Consider the following 18,642-nt stretch of genomic DNA (forward strand, 5'->3'; position numbering starts at 1 on the left):
ACCCTGTGTTCCTTTTGCCCACTTGCCAATGCCCAAGACAGCACCATGCATAAGTAGGAACTGGATAAATGTTGACTGAATGGAATGTTTAATTTTGAGATACTGATATTCCTTGTATAGGCTAATCCTTCCATTTCCCTCAATACCACCTGCTGAGTGCTCACTCTAGATAAAATAGAGAATCAAGAGCTCCAAGGACAAGTAATTAAGTGTAAATTATTATGGAAACTTCCATACGCATAGAGAGTCTTTTCACTTCCAAAGAACTATCATATCTGTGCTCATTTCACTCTCCCACGACCCCTGTGAAGGGACTGCAGAAATTTTTATAGAAGGCTGTTTACGGAACAAGCTCATTTCTGCTACAAGGCCATTGCACTTGCTATTCTCTTCCGAAATGCTCTTCCCTTGGATATTTATACCTTGTTCCTTCATTTCACTCAGGTTTCTACTAGAATGTTACCTTCTGAGAAACCTCCCTTGTCACTCAAAAAGTCTGCCATACACACACTCCCCAACCCCACTTTCACTGTTTTATTATTCCTGTTATCATTTATCCCTAGCTGACAGATTCATGTGTTTAGTGTCATCTCTCCGACTACAATTTAAGCAAGGATTTTGTTTTGTTCACTTAGAACAGCGCCTGGTACAAAAAAGGACCTTAATAAGTATGTGTTAAACGAATGAGAAGAGAGTTGACTTGTCCACAGTTGCACAAAACTAGTGACTTTCGGTACCAAACCTTACTGCAGCTTCCCGCTATGATGCAGGCTCTCAATGGAATAGAGAGTAAGGACGGAGGGAGCTTGGTAGGTAAGGGGTGAAGGCGGCACAGACGAAAGAGGGAGTGAGAGGGGACTGAACAGTGAGAGCACGATCCCTGCCCAGGGAAGGGTTTTTACGAATGGACGATATCGAGGGAATCCCAGAATCGAGGTACGTGTGTGTTTAGCTGTGGGGGGCGGAGGGGTACGGGTGGGGGAGGTCTTTCCTTCTCTTTCCTGCTGCACGCCCCAAGCATATAATGTCTCTTTCAGATCGGACATTATTTAATCTCCCATCCCACCTCCCATGCCATCGACCAACACCAGCCCACCTGCCGCCTGCTCAGCCAAAAGTTCCAAGTCCGCCGCGGGAGACCTCGCTTCCGCCCCACGCCGCGCCACCGTATGCGCCCGCTGTCCGGAAGGACCCCGCAGACGCCGTGGTCGCGTTTCTGCCCCGGACAGCCCTCTGCCTGAGGACCAGCTCGGAGGAATGCCGGCCTCGGACACAGGAACCGGCGAGGTGGAGTTGTGTGCCCCAAAACCAAGGCTTGGGCTACCCCAAAGAGAGTGAGGCCGGAGGAGGCCTGAATCTGATCAGGCGCCTCAGGACCACCCTGAAAGAGGGCCTTCGGGCCGATCACGTGGGCAGGCTGTTAGAGCAGTTGCTGGGCAACCACAGTTGCTGGGCGTGGTCTACGCCGAACTGTCCTGGCGCGTGTGGGGCTCTCCAACGAAAGCAAGGGAACCAAGGCCTGGGCTGCTGCGGTGAAGATCGGGGAGGCAGAAGGGTTAGTTCTATTTATTCAAAGGTTGGGGAGGGCTCAGAACTGGACAGGAGCAAGGACACCTGAGTTCAGTTCCTGGCCAGCTCAGCCCCCTTCTTGGTGTTCAGCTCACCCACTTTGGGGTGGAGGGCTTCGGGTTGGTTGCAGACCTCTTGCTTCCCTGCCCTAGGGCTGTTGATGATGGCTTCACCACAAAAATCTAGCTCAGAGCACCAGGGGCCTGCGGTTCAAAGAAGTCTCACTGCAAGTAAATGCCAGAACCAAGACTAGAACCCGTATAGATGATCTCCCTCTAGAAAGGATCAATTGGCCTCAGATACGTGGAGGCTGCAGAAGTACAGGGGCAGAAGTAAGAGGTTGCCCAAGTACCTCGGGATCTGTGCTGCAGCCCTGGGATGAACAGAGGGATTTGGGGGCAGGGATCATTAAGCCTCTTCCTCCAACCAGCTCCTACTTGATTTCCCACTCAGTCATCGCAACTGGTTTGGGTGAAAAGTATCCTTCCCTGTTAAAAGACAGTTACGGATGGTTGAAATTTTATCCTTGGGCTCAAGAGTTACTAGCAATAGTTCTGCTTTTGTGTGAGGTCCTCTATCAGAACAACTCGCTCTAGAGTGAGGCCATGCAGAAGAGTGAGTGGACTGAATTCTGAGATCCAAATACCTCCTCAGCCAAGCACCAAAATTAAAAAAACTTTTAGAGGCAGACAACAAAATTAAGACAGGGCTCCAAACTTAAAGGCAGGGCTCTCTAACCTATTTTCATTGACAACAAGTCTTTTTTTTTTTTTCCCTAAAGATTGGCACCTAGGCTAACAACTGTTGCCAGTCTTTTTTTTTTTCTGCTTTATCTCCCCAACCGCCCCCCCCCCCATACACAGTTGTATATCTTAGTTGCACGTCCTTCCACTTGTGGGATGTGGGACGCCACCTCAACGTGGCCTGACGAGCCGTGCCATGTCCGCGCCCAGGATCCGAACCCTAGGCCGCCACAGCGGAGCGCACGAACTTAACCACTCGGCCACGGAGCCGGCCCCGACAACAAGTCTTAAGCAAGTCCTCACTGTGCAACTCAGCTCCCCTCTGGAAAGTAGAGAACTAGATTTTTGTCACTCCCCAAGATAAGTGACAAGATATACAGAGTGCTTTTGGATCATTTTGTGGGCTGGCAAAGAATTCATACATACCCTCTTCCCCCTGACATTGACCCTCTGCTGATGTCCCTTTGCACAGGCCATGGAACGGAATGACATCATTGACTTCAAGGCGTTGGAGAAAGATCTGCAGGCTGCACTCACTGCTGATGAGAAGTACAAACGGGAGAATGCTGCCAAGTTACGGGCAGTGGGACAGAGGGTGGCTTCCTATGAGGAGTTCAGGTGGGCTTACTGCTGTTTTTCTCAGGCCTTCCTGTTATGGTGACTGTAGTGGCTAAGAGCACGTGCTTTGGCGTCAGACAATTCTAGGCTGAGTTCTGGCCCTACCCTCTGCTACCTGAGTGATCTTGTGCAAGTTATTTAACCTCTCTGAGCTTCTATTCCTCATCTGTAAAAGAGAGTAACCGTTGTTATGCTTAAATGAGTTATTACATGTAAGATTGTGAGCACAATGTCTGGCACTTGGGAAGTGCTCAAAAGCTGTCAGCTATTGTTGCTGTCATTGTTACAGTAATGCGTCATTTAACAACAGGGATATGTTCTGAGAAATGTGTCGTTAGGTGATCTTGTCGTGGTACAAACATTGTAGAGTGCACTTACACAAACCTGAATGATATAGCCAACTACACATCTAGGCTATATGGAACAACTCTTATGGGACCACCATTTTATATACAGTCCATCATTGACTGAAACGTTGTTATGCAGCGCATGACTGTATTATTATTATTATCATTATCACATTGGCCTACCAACAGGTACAGCCTATATCATGCAAAATCCAGCCACCTGCCATACGGACAGCATTAAGTACATGCCCAGATCTCTGTCCTTTGCCCTTAGAGGTATTGTCCTTGCATCACATCTGAAGCCGCTGGAGCGGAAGGACAAGATAGGAGGAAAGAGGACTGTGCCCTGGAACTGTCACACTACTCAGGGAAGGACTTCCCAGGACGAGACCACTGAAATCTCCCGGGTAGGTGAGGCCCAGCCTCTTCAGGCCAACTGGATTCTCTGCCCTAAACCTCCCATCCTGTCTTCTTACTGCACATACTTTCTCCTTATTTCTCCTGTTAAACCGACAGAGGCAGGTTTCTGCCTCCAGTCCCAGAAGGGAAAGCAACCAGCCAATGGTGAGGCTGAGTTAAACTGGGCAAAACAAGTCAGAAAGGTGGGTGAGGCAAGTCCCCTTCCGTCAGTCCTTTGCTTTGCATTCTCAGATCAGATTTGGGTTGCTCTGCCTTTAGCTTAGATGGTATATAGTATAACGATACTGTGCCAGTGTTGGGAGGGAGACCCAGCCTGTCAGATTCTTAACACTCACCTTGAGTTCCTTTCTCTCTTCCTGAGGTTTCTGATCATCCCCTCCGCCCTGCTCTGAGTAAACCCTGACTTACTCTCCTAGAGCAGGGCTGTGTCCACATTCATCAGTAGGAAAGTCCTGGTACAAGTGAGAATCTCAAATCTTGGCCTGGGTTCCTTGGGCCCTCCCTCCCTGTCCCATTCCTAGTTCCCTCATCTGAAAATGAGGCCCACAGGGACCACAGCCTTCCCAGTGCTCAGGGAGCAGTACTAGAACCAAGATGAAAACCCACAGGCTCCCCTCACTCTCACTGTCGCAGAGCAGCTGGAAGAGCTCTGGACTCCCTTTCTTTCCTTTGTGATCCAGGAGAAAATACTCTTCCCGCCCGAGACCTCAGCAGAGTTCTACCGTGATTGGCGGCGATACTTGCGGAGCGGGCCAGAGCGCTACCAGGCCCTGCTGCAGCTCGGGGGGCCAAAGCTGGGCTGCCTCTTCCAGACGGATGTGGGGTTTGGACTTCTAGGGGAGCTGCTGGTGGCACTGGCCGATCACGTGAGGCCGGCTGACCGGTTGGCAGTGCTGGGGATCCTGCGCAGCCTGGCCAGCACTGGCCGCTTCACCCTGAACCTGAGCCTGCTGAGCCGTGCGGAGAGAGAGAGCTGCAGAGGCTTGTTTCAGAAGCTGCAGGCCATGGGTGCCCCCAGACCTGTGAAAGAGGGGCTCAGCTGGGAGGAGTGGAGTCTGGAGGAGCAGCCTGCTGGGCTCCAGGAGGAGGAGAGGCTCCTGCAAGAGCTGCTAGGACTGTACCAGATGGATTGATAAGACCAGTTACCTTCCGAGGCCCGCAGTGGTCATTGGGGGCCCTTTTTGGTTATTGCCTTGGGCGCTCTGCAGGACTGTAATGAGAAACCCACGCCTAATTCCCTTCTCAGCTTGGAATTTTTAGAGCAAAAGTAGGAGTCAAATTTTCCCCTCTTCTCCAGCCCCTTGGTGGCTCAATATTCTGAACTGTGTAGATCCACAGGATGGTCAAGGGCCCAAGAAGTTGAAAGAGTTTTGCTTCCCACTCTTAGAGTCTGCTAGGCCTCTAGCCCACAGCCCTGAGAGATGGGTGTGTGCCCAACCAAATGCTGGCTACACCAGTTACAGCTTCCACTCAAAAAAACAGGAAAAAGGAAAATCATTAATCTTCCATGGTAAACAAATACTGATCTCCATAGCCCTTAACAAGAATATTTATAACCTAAAACCAATGAATGGACATTTAATCGACAAATGATCAAATGCTACCCCATTTGAGGTGCAGTATTTTTCCCCAGGGGCTGAGTTCCTCTGCAGGCTGGGCCTGGGAAAGCCCCAACCCATCAACTCAGGGCTGGCCAGCCTCCCAGGCTTCTTCCAATGGCCAGATGTGCAGGTGGGCGGGTTTCCTTCAACTCCCAGATTAACCAAAGGGAAGACCTTTCCTCCGGGCAGGCAGGGCAGGGCCTGGAGCAGGGAGGCGAAGATTTCCTGTCCTGGCACCTGGGCCCTTGCTTCTCATTCCGGTTTCCCCTGACCCATTCTTAGGTGAGTGCCAGTGTTCTAGAAAGGGAGAGAGGGTTAGGTTCTAGAATGGTTTTTCCTCAAGATCATGCCTGGAACATCAGAAGGGTGTCTTGTACATTAGCTGTGAATAAATTGCCTTTCCTTTGGCTGCTTCCTCCTCAGATTGTTACTTCTTTTCCTGGCTGCTTAATCCTTGCCTCATCGAGATGTCTTCTCCCAGCAGTGATTTCTAGAAGCCCCAGAGGGCTTTAGTGCCTGGTTTTGCCCGCCCCCTCTGACCCTTGCCTCCTACAGCCATGAACCTGGCCCACACCACTGTGCTCCTGTGGGTGTGGGGGAGCCTCCAGGCCTTTGAAATTGTAGAGAAGGAGAACATTTTTCAGAGGACCCCCTGTCCAGCTTTCCTGATGTTTGACAATGCAGCGTACCTGGCTGACATGAGCTTCGAGCTTCCCTGCCACTGCAAGCCCGAGGAGGTGACTGCTGTCGTCTGGTACTACCAAAAGCACCTAGGTAGCGGCCACACCAAAGTGCTCACGGACTTCGATGGGCGGGTGCTGACGGAGGAAGCCCAGGTGCGTGTGGGCAGTGACATGCTGGTCCGCTTCAGCATCCGCATGTTCAGTCTGTTGGTTTTTCGAGCCCAGCCCGAGGACTCAGGCTTGTATTTTTGTGGCACCCGCAAGGGGGACTACTTTTACGCCTATGATGTGGACATCCAGAGCAGTGAGGGAATGGTGGCCACCTTCAAGGACCAGGGCCAGGAGCCCTTTGCAGACGAGTACCAAGGGAGCCTGCATGTCTTCACCACCTTCTGGGAGTGGACCCCCTGTGACCGCTGCGGGGTGCGCGGGGAGCAGTGGCGCATTGGCCTCTGCTACCTGCAGAGCCCAGACCTCTCCCCACGCTACCGCAAGACACTGCCTGATGTGGTGTCCTGTGGTTCGCGGGCTGTGCCGACTAGTCTTCGGGCCAAGGCCAGGGACCACACACCTGAGCTGCTGGTTCAGAGCTGTATTGTGCCCTGCGAGAGAAAGGTGATCCAGGAGGGCATGATGGCCATCTTCAACTATGTGTCCAAATTGGGCAGCCGGCCCTGGGTGCCCCAGGTGCCCATTCAGTTCCACCAGCAGAGGCTGGGCCACGGACTCATCATCTCCTGTCCCGGGGCCCGGCCAGAGCACGCCGTGGCCTGGGACAAGGACCACCAGTTCCTCTACCGCACACAGTACCTGAAGGGCGTCAACAGGTCCATGAGGGTGTTCATTGACCACGGCAACCATCTCCACATCCGCTTTACCCAGCTGAGTGACCGGGGCATCTACTATTGCTGGCGTCAGGGGGTGCGAGTCGCTGGGTTTCGACTGGGCGTGATGTCTCGAGGCCACTACCGGGCCTCATTCTCGGACCCTGAGACTCGCGCCGCCATGGAGCTCACCCTAATAGGCTACCTGCTCATCACAGCAGTCTTTGTCACCATTCACCTCTGTCGTTGCTGCTGTTACTTATTTCGCTGTTGTCCCAACTTCTCCCCCTAGGCTCTGTCTTCCCCAGCTCTGAAGACCAGTTGTGCTTACATGTGTTTTGCTCAATGATACCAGATGCCTCTGGGTGGGCACCCTGGGCCGGGATGTGTGTGGCAAGGGGGTGTGGACAAATCTGTTAGTCACAACCTGCTCCCCATTTTCATGGGCACATCTAGAACCTGCTCTGGGAAGAGGGGAAACCTGAGGCAGGTGGGAGATGGGGGACTGAGGCCGGGATGGAAGCAGCCAGGGTGCACGTGCCTTCTGACTGCACCCTCCTAAAAGGAGGAAGTGGCTTATTCAGTGTTGAACAGTGTTGGGGGTGCTGTATTTTCTTGCCTTCGAGGATTGCCAAGTGGGCACTGGTTGACTGGGGGCAGCAAGGAGAGGAAGGAAGAAGAATGGGGGGCCTAGTACGTGTCCTCCTTGTCTTCCTCCCCAGCCTCATCCTGGGCCTGGCCAGTAGAAATGGTAGGTTTGGGAATAGTTCTAGGTAACAACTAGAAGAGAAGAAATGGGTGAGGAAAGTGGAGGTCAAATTGCGGGCTTTCCTCAGACACGGCACCCAGGCTGGGGACGCCGGGTGAGAAGAGGGGCTGGGAGCAAAGAGGTGGGGGCGCTCGGGCTGCCGGGCAGAGCAGGCTTGGAGGCGGGATCTGTCACGTAGCTGCTGCTGTCGGGGTTTGGGCTCCCGAGATGATTAGTGACAGGAAGCAAGTTGAGGCTTGTCCAAGGCTACTTGCTGCCCTCTTCCCCCAGCACCAGCCTCTCCTGAACAGATCAGAGTCCACTCTGGGGAGGCCACAGCAGTTGTCTTTATTTACCTCAGTGATTACAGGCAGCAGCAGTGCCCTGAAGGTTAGCAGCGGTGGGTGGGGGAAAGGGCACCAAGTCTTGGAAGGAGGGAGGGATTCCCACTTCTCTCTCCCTTTGGCCTTAGAGGGGAGTTGAGGACCCTGGAGTGGGTCGTCTCAGCCCCACTTCTGGGCACAGATAATCCTGCGCCCCCCACAGTCCTCCTGTGGAAAGCAGAGCAGGTGCTCTGAGTCAAAGTGTCTGCCCCGAGCTGCCCTGCCTCCAGGAACACAAACCAGGGTCTTTACTCTGCTTGTGCCTCAGTTTCCCAAATTATAAAATATGGTGCTACCTAAAACACAGGGGTACATTTTGTATTTGAGTAAGAGGGGCCCACAGGGCCTCAGCTTAGGGAAAAGTAGCAGGTCACTGTGGGGTGGAGAGAGTCGGATGTATTGCAGTGGCTTCATTCATTTGCTGGGGTCAGAAGGCAGCAGCTGCAGGGGCTCAGAGGGCTGGGTGGACAGGGATTAGGGGCAAGGAAGGGGCCTTTAGAACTGGGACAAAGTGTGTCCTGCCCCTGTGGACAGCAGCCCCTATCTCTCCTGTTTCAGCATCTCCAAGAGGATGAGTCACTTCCTTGATTCCCACAACCCAGAGGCCAAGTGTAACTGGTCACCCACAACCCCCAACTCTGATGCCTCGCATCATTCCAACTGCCTCCTCCTCCATCTCTACCTGCACCCCCAGCCTAGATGGGGGAGTCCTCCTGGGCTTGACCTCTCTGTACCCACTCCTAGGGGCCAGGCAGCCCCCTCTTCTCCCTCCCAGCATCTCTTCCCTCTCCACTTACACTATAGATCCCCCAAGTGCTGAGAATCAAGCTCCCACGTGCCCACAGCATGCCCATAGCGCGCCCTCACAGCAGCTCAATGGGGCTGAGACACTTGCATCATCACTCAGGAGGCACCTCTGGGATCTGGGCAGGCCAGGAATCTGTCTGGTGACTACTCCAGGTGATGGGATATCCCCACCCACTCTCAGACTGGTCAGCGTCAGTCTAGAAGAATAAACCTCTGGTCAGGGCTACCTTGCCTGTGGGGACTTCCCCTTTCTGTCTCAGGCTCAGTTTTCCTCCAGCAGCCTGAGGAAACTCAAAGGCCCAGTTCCCAGATAGCCTCAGAGACCTCTAGCTCTGGCAACAGTTGCCATGACGACAGGGCTTAGGCCATGGAGGGTGATCTATAAGTTCCCCTTGTCCTCCCCAACTTCTCTCCTCTCTCCCAATTCTAACTCAAGCTGCCGGCCACGCCCCTCCAGGCTGCCCCTTTCGGGTGAGCGCCTTGTTAGTTGGAGTTGCTGGGTGCAGGGTGAATGCTATCTGGCAGTCCTAATGCGGTCAGAGCCTAGGGCAGCAAGCTGGCATAGAGACGGAGTGAGCAGGGAGCGGCTGGGGTGGGGGGTCTCTGGTCTGGGGAAATTAGCTATCAGAGGGGGGGCAACTATCCTGTCTCCTGCTGCAGGCCCCTCACGCCTTGGGACAGGGGCCACCAGGTGGGTCCTGCCTCACATCACGTCCTTGTGCTCCTGCTTGGACTCCTTAATGACCTGCAGGGGACAGAGAAGGTGCACAGTGCCACAGTTAGGAGCTTACCCGGGCCCCAGGTCCACCACTGCGAGGCTCTGTGACCTTGGGCAACTCTCCAGCCTTCCTAGGTCTTTCTTTTCTTTCCTGACCAGAACTCCCCCTGCACCAGTCAAGGGTAATTGAAGTAACACCTGTAAAGTGTTTAGCACCATGCCTGGAACATGGTGAGCTGATGGTGTAAGATTAGCTAGCAGTTGCTGCTGTGATGGGGAGGGGGTTATGCCAAATCCCCTTCCTCTGGCAGGTTCCTTTAACCAAGTTAGAAACTGAAAGTTGGGAGTGAAAACTGGTAACTTTAATTTTCTTTCTCTCTCCCCCAGGCCTGGCACTGGGGCATCTGAGTCTCAGGGGGAGAAAGGGAGAAAGGGAGTAAGCCTGAGTCAGGACCCCATCCAGTGGCCAGGCACCCAGGCTTCCCATAGAACTGCCAGCGGAGGGGCAGGGGAGTTGAATTATAGCCAGGTTCCTTCCCCTCTTCCAGAGCCTCCCTGGGAGCTCTTGTGAGTTATCAAGAACCTTCTATGTGCCAGTCCAGGCTTTCTTCCAGAACCTGGCCTTGAGAGCTCCTGGGGGCAGCCAGAGCCTGATGGGCCAGGGTCTTGGGTCTGCCCTCCTCACCTCTCCATCCCGCATCTCGACAGTCTTCACCACGATGTTCCTCTTGAGGTGGCCTTCTGATACGGCCTTGGTGTCCAGGCTGGTTTCTGCAGGTGTGAGGAGAGGAGGCCTCCCATGGGCTCTCAGGGCACTAAACATCCTCTCCCACCCCTGGCTTCCCCATCACACCCCAATCATAAGTATGGAGGCCTAGCCAACCAGGCAGGGAGGGCCTGGGCTCTTCCAAAGGGTCTGGTGACCCCCAAGGCCCTACTGTGCTGGGCAAGTCCTGGCTGCTCTGTCCAGTGCCCTGCTCGCTCTCCTGGCCTGGCTGAACGTCAGCTCCTCTGCAAGCCCTCACCTGGCACCTGGCTTTCTGACGACCTAGCACTGTGCTGAGGAAGGAGCACACGGGCTTTGAAATCAGGCAGGCCAGAGCTCAAGTCCCAGCTCAGCCACTAACGAGCCACACGACTGCGGACAAGTTAATTTACCTCTCCTCACCTCAGTTTCTTCATCTGCAAAATGGGGCTGAGGTGCCCACTTCTTTAGGTGGGAGTGAGGGATCAGCTGAAATAATGTGTGTGGAGCAACTGGCACATATTAGTGCTCAACACATATGGGTCCCTGTTCTGTCCCCCTTCCCCTTTCCTACTTCTCTCTGCCACTTCTCTTGGCCCTAGTGACCCTTTACTGTCTGGCACTTGGCAGTGTTACCTCTACCTGCTCTGCCTCGTTAACCCTTCGGATGCGGAACTAAGCCCAGAGACATGCGTGTCTAGTGTTTCTAAATTTCTAGCTCAGAAGAAGAAGCATTTTTTTTCCTTAGCTAAGAATCATTTGAGGGCCACATACAAGTAAGAAGTAATTTAGATTTCCCCCCCTCAGAGAGAAAAATATAACATGTCACACTCACTAATATTTAAAATTGAGAGCAGGGAGCATAAAGCTTTATTCACCATTAGAGCAGCAGTCCAGGGGGAAATAATCCTCTGGGCTGAATCAGCGCTGAGCTGAGCAACAGAGCCTCGGGGACAGACAAATCAGGCAGAGGGCCTGGCCACCGGGCAGAGCGAGACCCTAGGGGCCCTCCCCGTGATGGGGAAGAGGTGAGGCAGAGGCTGGCATTTGCTCCGAGGCCCCAGAGCATCTCATCTGAGCACCTGAGGACATATCACTTTGAACATCGGCCAGCTCTGCTAGTTTAACCTACATTTACCCCGCGCCAGGTCCTGGGCTGGGCACTGAGGCTGCTGGGAAAATGCCATGGGCTTGGCCCTTTAGGGAAACCTGGGAGGAGGAAGCCCAAGAGGACGGGGAAAATGGGCTTGGTAAAGCTCACTTCCTGTCAGGCTGAGAAAAGCACCGTGTCTGAGAGGCAGGCAGCTAACCGAGAGCCGGCGGGGCTCCATTTACAATCTGGTGAGCCTGTATTGGTATAACTTGTATTGTGAGGCTTTTGAGATGTCTTGTGACCTTGTGACATTCCCCTTCATTGGTGCTTTTGCCCCCTGCAGTGACAAGCAGTTAAAAAACAAAAACATAAAACACTCAGATGGGCAGAGCTTGCTCAGGGATCTGCGACAGGATGGAGGTTGAGACCCCCACCCAGTTCAGGGGTGGAATGGGGTGCAGGGATGGGGAGCGGGACACAGGGCAGAGCAGGGCAGGAGCAGCTACAAGCCCCACCCAGAATGCCATGGGACGGTGTGTTCTGGCTAGAAGCTCTGCGGTGAATCATGAAGGCCCCTAAGGAAAGCCCGGAGCCCCTTTACCCTGTCCCTCTGCCCCAGGCCAGAGCAGCAGCCCACAGACCTGGGGGAGGGGGCAGGAATCCAACACCCTGCCCACAAGGCCCTGCTCTACTGACCTCGGATCTGCAGGTTGGAGAAGGTCTGCACAGGAATGGTGATGCTGAAAGACAGCAGAGGGAGGGGGTGACCAGGCTGCCCAAGAACATCCCCCGGCCAGGTCCTGGCCCAGGGTTATCGTGACAGCACTGAGGCCCTTCTCCTTGCCAGGAAGGGCTAACTCCATCTCCTGGCTTTCCCCAGCAGCCAACATGCTCCCTGGAGCTCCAAGAGTCTGCGGGGGCTTGGGTGTGATTCCCTGCGAGGGGAATATCTCTATTCGAAGGAGGCTAGGAGGGCGGTAGGAGGGAGGGGAGAGTGGTGAAGAAAGTTCCGAGGAGGCAGAAGAGATCCATCAGGGGAAAAGAAGTCTAATCTTTGTTGGGACGGTGGGGGGTGAGCCTCTTAGTTTGGGGGGTGACTCAGGTCCTGGCCCTGGGACCCAATCAACATTGGTTGAATTGAATCCATTCATTCATCAGATATTCATTGAATACCTACTGTGTGTTAGGCAGGGACTGTGCTGGGCACTGGAATAGGAGGGGCTGGACACAGGCTGAATAACACAGTCCCTGGAGGGAACAAGGCGACTCTCGGAGGGGCAGCAAGGAGGATTGCGTGGGGCTGTGGTCAGGGCTCACCGGTTCTCCTCGCCCTCCAGCAGCTTCCTGTAGGTGGCGATCTCGATGTCCAGGGCCAGCTTGACATTGAGCAGGTCTTGGTACTCCTGCAGGTGGCGGGCCATCTCATCCTTGAGGGTCTGTCCCTCTTCTTCCAGCTGGGCCAGCGTCTCCTGGTAGCTGGCTGCCTCCCGCGCATGGCGCTCCTCCTGCTCCCGCATCTGCCTCTCCAGGGACTCGTTCTGTGGGGTGGAGCCAGCTGGTCCCTCGAGGCACGGTTACACCGCCCCGCACTTGGATGAGATCCACTTGGAGAGGCTTCTTGGCCCTGGCCTGCCCCGCCCCGCCCAGGTCTCGCCTCTGGCCCCCAGAGTAACTTTCAGAGCCCCGTCCAGTCCTGGTCCCGCCCCTGGCCCTTCTCTGGCATCTCCTGGGGTTGCAGGTCCCCTCTGATCCACCAGCCTTAGCTGGCCGACCCGTCCACCCCCTCCGGCCCCGCCCGGGCTCACTGTGCCGCGCAGGGACTCCAGGTCGCAGGTCAAGGCCTGCAGCTGGCGCCGGTAGTCATTGGCTTCGTGCTTGGCCTGGCGGAGGAGCTCTGCGTTGCGGGCAGCGGCGTCCGTGAGGTCCGCGAACTAGATGGGCAGAGGGCCCTATGCTGAGGGGCTGCCTGCAGCCCCTTGTGGCGACCTGTGTGGGCCTGTGGGACGGCACTGTCTCTGGGAAATCAGGGAGGTGGGCAGGCCCCCAGTGTTGTTGTTCAGGTCACTCACTTTATTATTCCCAGTGACTGTGACCCATGGACGGGGTACAGAAGCCACTGCTGTGTCTCCAGCACTTAGCACAGTGCCTGGTCGGTAAATGAATGAATGAACAGTTTTTCCCACAGAATCCAGTCTCCTGCACTGGCAGCTCCAACTACCGGACTGAGCCCTGCCCTCCCCCACTGCAGGCAGTGGATTCTGGCACTCAGAGCCCTGGGTTCTAAGAGTCCTCTCTGCCCCAGCTTGCAGTGAAGCCCTCACGGCTCCATCAGGCGGTGACCTGCTCAGACCCATCACTGGCTTCTGCCACTCACACTTCTTTGCTGGGTGCCCTGGGCCAGCATCTCTGGGCCCCCGCCTCTCTGTGCTTTTCTGTCTCCAGGCCTCTGCAGGCTCTGTCCTCCACACAGGATGCCCCTTCCCTCTTCTCCTCATGTCTGTAGCCTGCTAGTCCTGGCTAGGCCAATGGCCTCCCTTCTGTGATGTTCTCCCTGGTCCCACATGGCGCGTAAACTCTGCCCTGCGGTGTTCTCTGTGGACACCATATTTGGGTGCACATCACAGCTCCCTGGGCAGACACAGCTCTGTATCCCAGGCAGTAACTGGCACACAGTAGACGCTCCATAATCCCAGACACAGTTGGCAGAGGCATCAAGAAGGCAGGCTCCCAAGAGGGATGACTGGGGTTGGCAATCCAGTTCTACCACTCAGGAGCTGTGTGACTTTGGGCAGATTAATTAACTTCTCTGGACTTCAGTTCTCTCATCTATCAAAGAATAGAACCTACTTCATAGTAAGATAATCCATACAAAGCACAGGGCCTGGCACACCACAATGTTGGCTAATAATAATAGCAGTAGTAGCAATAATAATAATAAGTACTTATTGGGAGTAATAGTGCCTATGTGACCCCTGGGCAAGTCACCTTTCTTCTCTGGTGAAGATCTGTCACCCAGAGAGGATCCTCTCCTGCCTTCCCTCTACCCTCCTTCCCTAATTCTCTTGTATGGAGCCAGGAGGGCTGCCTGGAGGAGGCAGGCTGGCCCACAGTCAGGGCTACCTTGGACCGGTACCACTCTTCTGCCTCGTGCATGTTGCTGGACGCCATTGCCTCATACTGCGTGCGGATCTCTCTCAGGGCCGCCGTCAGGTCCGGCTTGGCCACATCGAGCTCTACATGGACCTGCTGCTGGGCCAGCTGCTCCTGGAGCTCGCGCACCTCCTGGTCAGGGTGAGAGAAGGGGTGGCAGGGCTCAGGGCCCAGACCGCAACTGGGGTTTCCCCACAACATCATGCCCTCTTCTGCCTGCCCCTCAAACGCAGATGGTGGCCAACAGCAATGGGGCAGTCCTAGTTGGAGGAAGTGGAATGGCCCAGGCGGGGCCTAACCAGGTCCTCCTCCCCGGCCCGGACAGGCAGGAGCACTGAAAGTGTGCCTGTATTCTCATGGGAGAATGACTGAGTTCCCGTGCTGGGAGTGCCTGTGGGCTCCTGGGTTCCAGGGGGTCATAGTCTGAGGTCGGAGCTCAGTGGGATGTTTTTTATGAATGGCTCTCATTTAAATGGAGACTAATGGCAGGGGAGGTGGAGTTAGAAACTGTGTGACCTTAATAAGTTCTTTAACCTCTCTGGACCTCAGCGCTAAGGAGATAATACTACGAGGGTTCCTATCTCACAGGCCTGTAGTGAAGAAAAAAAGGAGGCAACAAGGCCCGTTGTTATTCTCAATAAGTGGCATGCGTGTCTGTGTGCGTTTTACCTGGGGTTGGGGATGCTCTCTTGTCTGTCTCTATCTTTGTCTCCCTCAGTCTCTCTCTGTATCTCTCTCTCTCATATTCTTTCTCTGTCTCCCAATCTCTGTTTCTTTCTCTACCTGTCTTTGAGTATCTCTCTCAGTCTCAGTCTCTCTGTCTTTTAGCTGCAATCTCTGTGTTGGGCTTTCCTCCCTGTGCCCTGGCCTCACCTCCTCGTGGATCTTCCTCAAGAACCGGATTTCCTCCTCCAGAGACTCAATCTTCCTCTCCAGGTCCACTCGGGCCAGGGTGGCTTCATCTGCCTCCTGGAGTAGGGAAGGGGCAAAGGACCACTGACCCCAGACTCCTCTTCCCCGTTCCCCAGCCTTGTCTCACCCCTCTTTCTTGGGTTGGGGAGAGCAACACATTGCTCTGGAGGGCTTGGCTTGGGGACTGTGTTTGGGTCAGCTCCCATCAACCCTTTCCCCCCTCACTTGTCCCTCCCCTCCAGCCCCCTGACCTGTCGATAGGCAGCCAGGTTGTTCTCAGCCTCCAGTCTCAGGTTGGTTTCATCCTGGAGCCTGGGATGGGGGGACACATTCCTCCTCTGAGGACTCTCGGATCCCTGCCCCAATCTCCCTGGCCTGGAGTTGGCTGCCAGAGAGACCCCCCCAGGTCCATGGAGTGGCAGGAGGAGTGAGGGTCAGAGGGGTCCTAGACATAGGCCTTGGCCGGGGGGCGAGCAGTTGAAGGCCTTTACTTGACCTCATTACTAAGGCGCCTTATCAGGGTCGTTGTGCCTGCTCCTGCTCACTCAGGCGCTCCCACCAATGCACACTCACTACTGAGCACACAAACCTGAGTCCTCCTGCCCTTGGGGGCTCATGCGCGTGCCCTGACAGCTCAGCACAGCTCCCTGCCCCTGGGCTTCCCTCTGACCTTTGGAAATGGGTTTTACAAAGACCTTCGCTTCAAGATGTGAAGGTGAAGTGCCTAGACTAGGTCATAAGCTGGTGACAGGCGAGTCACTGTGTTCTGAGGCCAGGCCTGCCTGCTCTTCCCCCACCTCTCCAGCGCACACCAACCTTCCCTTCTCGTCCCTCCTTTACACAGGCCCACACTCAGAATCGGCGAGCTCCCCGCCTGTAGTCACAAGGCCCCACAGTGAATGAAACGCACAGACCCTGCCTGCTGGGGTCCCTGACTGCCCCCACACAGCTTTCCCTAGTGGGGAGGTGCTGAGAGTACCCTGGCTCCCTGGAATCAGATCCCTGAGGCTCTGGGCCTCCTCCCAGTCCCTCCCATCATCTTGGGGAGCAAGGACAGCCCTCCCCTCCCAGAGGTGGGGAAACGGGGAGCAGGGAGGCAGAGCCCCCTGCCTGAGACCCTGAAGGCTGCAGGCACTCCCTCTTGAGGGCTCAGTTTTCTCCCTTTTCACGAGGCCCCTCTTCTCTGGCCCTCTCCTCACTTCTGCCTCAGGGTGCCCAGGTCCTGTGCCAGATTGTCCCTCTCGACCTCGAGCCGGGCGCTGTTGGCGGTGAGTTGATCGAGCCGCAGCCGCAGCTCACGCAGCTCAGCCTGGTAGACATCGGCCAGCTTGGTGGGTTCCTTGGCCCGCAGCTGGTTCAGCTCAGCAGCCAGCGCCTTGTTCTGCTGTTCCAGGAAGCGCACCTTCTCGATGTAGCTGGCAAAGCGGTCATTGAGCTCCATCATCTCCGCCCGCTCACTGGCCCGTGTCTCCTTGAAGCCGGTGTTGAGTGCCCCGGCCAGGGAGAAGTCCACCCGGGTTGGGAGTGGAGGCGGCATTCGAGCAAGGGAGAGGCGGGTGCCGGGACCCAGGCGACGGCCTGCCACCACCTCCGAAGAGGAGACATAGGAGCGGCGAATGGCCGAAGTGACACGTCTCCTCTCCATCCTGGCCCAGCTCTGCCCGCTCCTCGGATGTGAGGGCTTTATGGAGGAGTGGGCCGGCCTGCCACTGCCCAGGCTGCCCCTGGCAACGCCCCCTGGCATAGCCTGAGGGGGTGGGGCTGGGCTGCAGCCCAGCCATGGGGAGAGCTCCTCTCACCCTACCGAGGTCACTGTGCCCAGAGGCAGGGCTTCCTGGGCACGCCAGCCCCCGCCTGGCCACAGACAGAGCTACTGATGGGCAGTGCCTGGGGCCGGATGCTGGGTTTGGGGCCTGACCACTAGGCAAAGAGACCTTCTCTCTAGGAAGGTTAGTCAAGAAAGGGCTGGACCAGATGACCTCTGACCTTGTTCCAGCTCTTAGATCCCATAACTCAGGCCTTCCCTCACTCAGCCTCCTCCTTCCAGTGAGTGCCTGCTAGGTGCTGGGAATTTGGCAAAGAACAAACCTGTTCTACATCCTCAAAAAACAGCCTATGTTACAGTTTCCTGTTGAGCCCCATTCCCAACAGATGGCTGGAGTCCTCCCCTCCGAACACAGACGTCCCGCATTGCTTCTTTCTCCCCATCCTGCAGTTCTGGGGCTGTGGGCTAGAGTTGGACACCAGCGCTTTGTCTGGAGGGTCAATTGAGGGTCCTGATTGGGCAAGAGGGGGCAGGTACTACACTCTCTGGCCCTCTCCCTGGGCCACTCTTAAGCCCCCGCTTCAGTCCCACTGGGCTCACCCCTCCCTCGCCCAGCCTCCATGCACCCCCACCCCAGCCCTGGTCTTGTCAGCTCCACAAAGCGTTTATGGATGAGCTGGCTGTCCTGACTCTCATCTTGTTCCTGCATCAGGCTGTTTCCCTGGCCACCCCTCACCACTCTCACACTGGAGATTTATTTCCTTCGAGTTCCCACACATAAGGCAGAGAAGATGGGCTGGGGGTCTGGGGAGAGGTGGGTTTGGGAACCGAGGAGTCACTGGATCCAAACTAGGAGCCCAGGACCTGGGCCCTGTTGCCCCTTGAGAGTTCAGATCCATCTACCCCTTCTACTCTGGTTCCACAGGGTCAGCGTCCCACCCAGGCCCCTCGCCCGTCTGCGTCCTTGGACTGCTGGGAAGTGGGTAGTGTTCCTCTCCCCGCCCCCCTCTGCCCACTGCCCATGCCTGGGCCTCTGCTCCCTTTTCTTGGGCACTTGCTGAATGGGGCCTTGTTCTCCACTGCCGGTGAGGGCGCCGCACAGCAACAGCAGCCCCCGGGGGGCTGTGCTGTTTTTGTCCCAAGAAGCCAGGATGTTAGGCGGGGTGCAGCCCAAGCCCCCTGCTCAAAGAGCTTCTCGGAAAACATCTGAGAGGGGCTGGGGTGCCGTGGGGAGCAGGCTCTGTGCCCACTCCCAGCCATTGTGTCTGTGCCAAGGTGAGTCATTCAGTGGGCACCAGGGAAAGGCCCTGAGGGGGCGGCCAGCCCAGCACTGGCAGGTCTCTAGCTCTGCAGAAAAGGCCTGGCTGCTCTCAGAGCAGCCCCAGCTCTCAGAGCCAGCTCAGGCCCTTGGGCTCTGTTGGGGCAATGCCCCCTGCCCCACAGCAGGGGAGATGCTCTTCATTTGGGCGTGTTATAGGCTGCTTACCAAGGTTTCCCCCAGTGAGTCCCGGTGCAG

General features: G+C 55.7%; 4 protein-coding genes across 6 annotated transcripts in view; 2 read left to right on the top strand and 2 right to left on the bottom strand.

Moving 5' to 3' along the window:
• EFTUD2 (elongation factor Tu GTP binding domain containing 2) overlaps positions 1-1,230 on the bottom strand; it is a 38,973-nt gene extending 37,743 nt beyond the window's left edge. The window contains exon 1 of the mRNA XM_014849386.3: positions 1,097-1,230. The gene's annotated coding sequence lies outside the window, so the exon portion shown is untranslated. The remainder of the gene's footprint in view (positions 1-1,096) is intronic.
• A 163-nt stretch (positions 1,231-1,393) lies between these two features.
• On the top strand, positions 1,394-5,721 carry DNAAF19 (dynein axonemal assembly factor 19). Its single transcript, XM_014849392.3, has 4 exons — positions 1,394-1,555; positions 2,785-2,930; positions 3,552-3,684; positions 4,378-5,721. The coding sequence occupies exons 2-4, from the start codon at positions 2,788-2,790 to the stop codon at positions 4,828-4,830; spliced, it is 729 nt and encodes a 242-aa protein (XP_014704878.2). The 5' UTR covers positions 1,394-1,555; positions 2,785-2,787; the 3' UTR covers positions 4,831-5,721.
• Positions 5,721-8,046, top strand: FAM187A (family with sequence similarity 187 member A). Its single transcript, XM_014849390.3, has one exon. The coding sequence runs from the start codon at positions 5,856-5,858 to the stop codon at positions 7,095-7,097; it is 1,242 nt and encodes a 413-aa protein (XP_014704876.2). The 5' UTR covers positions 5,721-5,855; the 3' UTR covers positions 7,098-8,046.
• Positions 7,879-17,072, bottom strand: GFAP (glial fibrillary acidic protein). 3 transcript variants are annotated; one of them, XM_014849388.3, is made up of 10 exons: positions 16,561-17,071; positions 15,613-15,673; positions 15,323-15,418; positions 14,420-14,581; positions 13,105-13,230; positions 12,617-12,837; positions 11,996-12,039; positions 11,517-11,636; positions 10,147-10,232; positions 7,879-9,488 (listed from the first exon to the last, which is right to left on the bottom strand). In XM_014849388.3, the coding sequence occupies exons 1-10, from the start codon at positions 17,004-17,006 to the stop codon at positions 9,447-9,449; spliced, it is 1,404 nt and encodes a 467-aa protein (XP_014704874.2). In that variant the 5' UTR covers positions 17,007-17,071; the 3' UTR covers positions 7,879-9,446. The 3 variants fall into 3 exon arrangements, with proteins under 3 accessions (XP_014704874.2, XP_014704875.2, XP_070339512.1); XM_014849389.3 differs by lacking the exon at positions 11,517-11,636 and having other exon boundaries at positions 16,561-17,072; XM_070483411.1 differs by lacking the exons at positions 7,879-9,488; positions 10,147-10,232 and having other exon boundaries at positions 11,512-11,636; positions 16,561-17,030.
• Positions 17,073-18,642: the final 1,570 nt, after the last annotated feature.

Source organism: Equus asinus, chromosome 13, assembly GCF_041296235.1.
Source record: "Equus asinus isolate D_3611 breed Donkey chromosome 13, EquAss-T2T_v2, whole genome shotgun sequence".
Taxonomy (NCBI): Eukaryota; Metazoa; Chordata; class Mammalia; order Perissodactyla; family Equidae; genus Equus; species Equus asinus.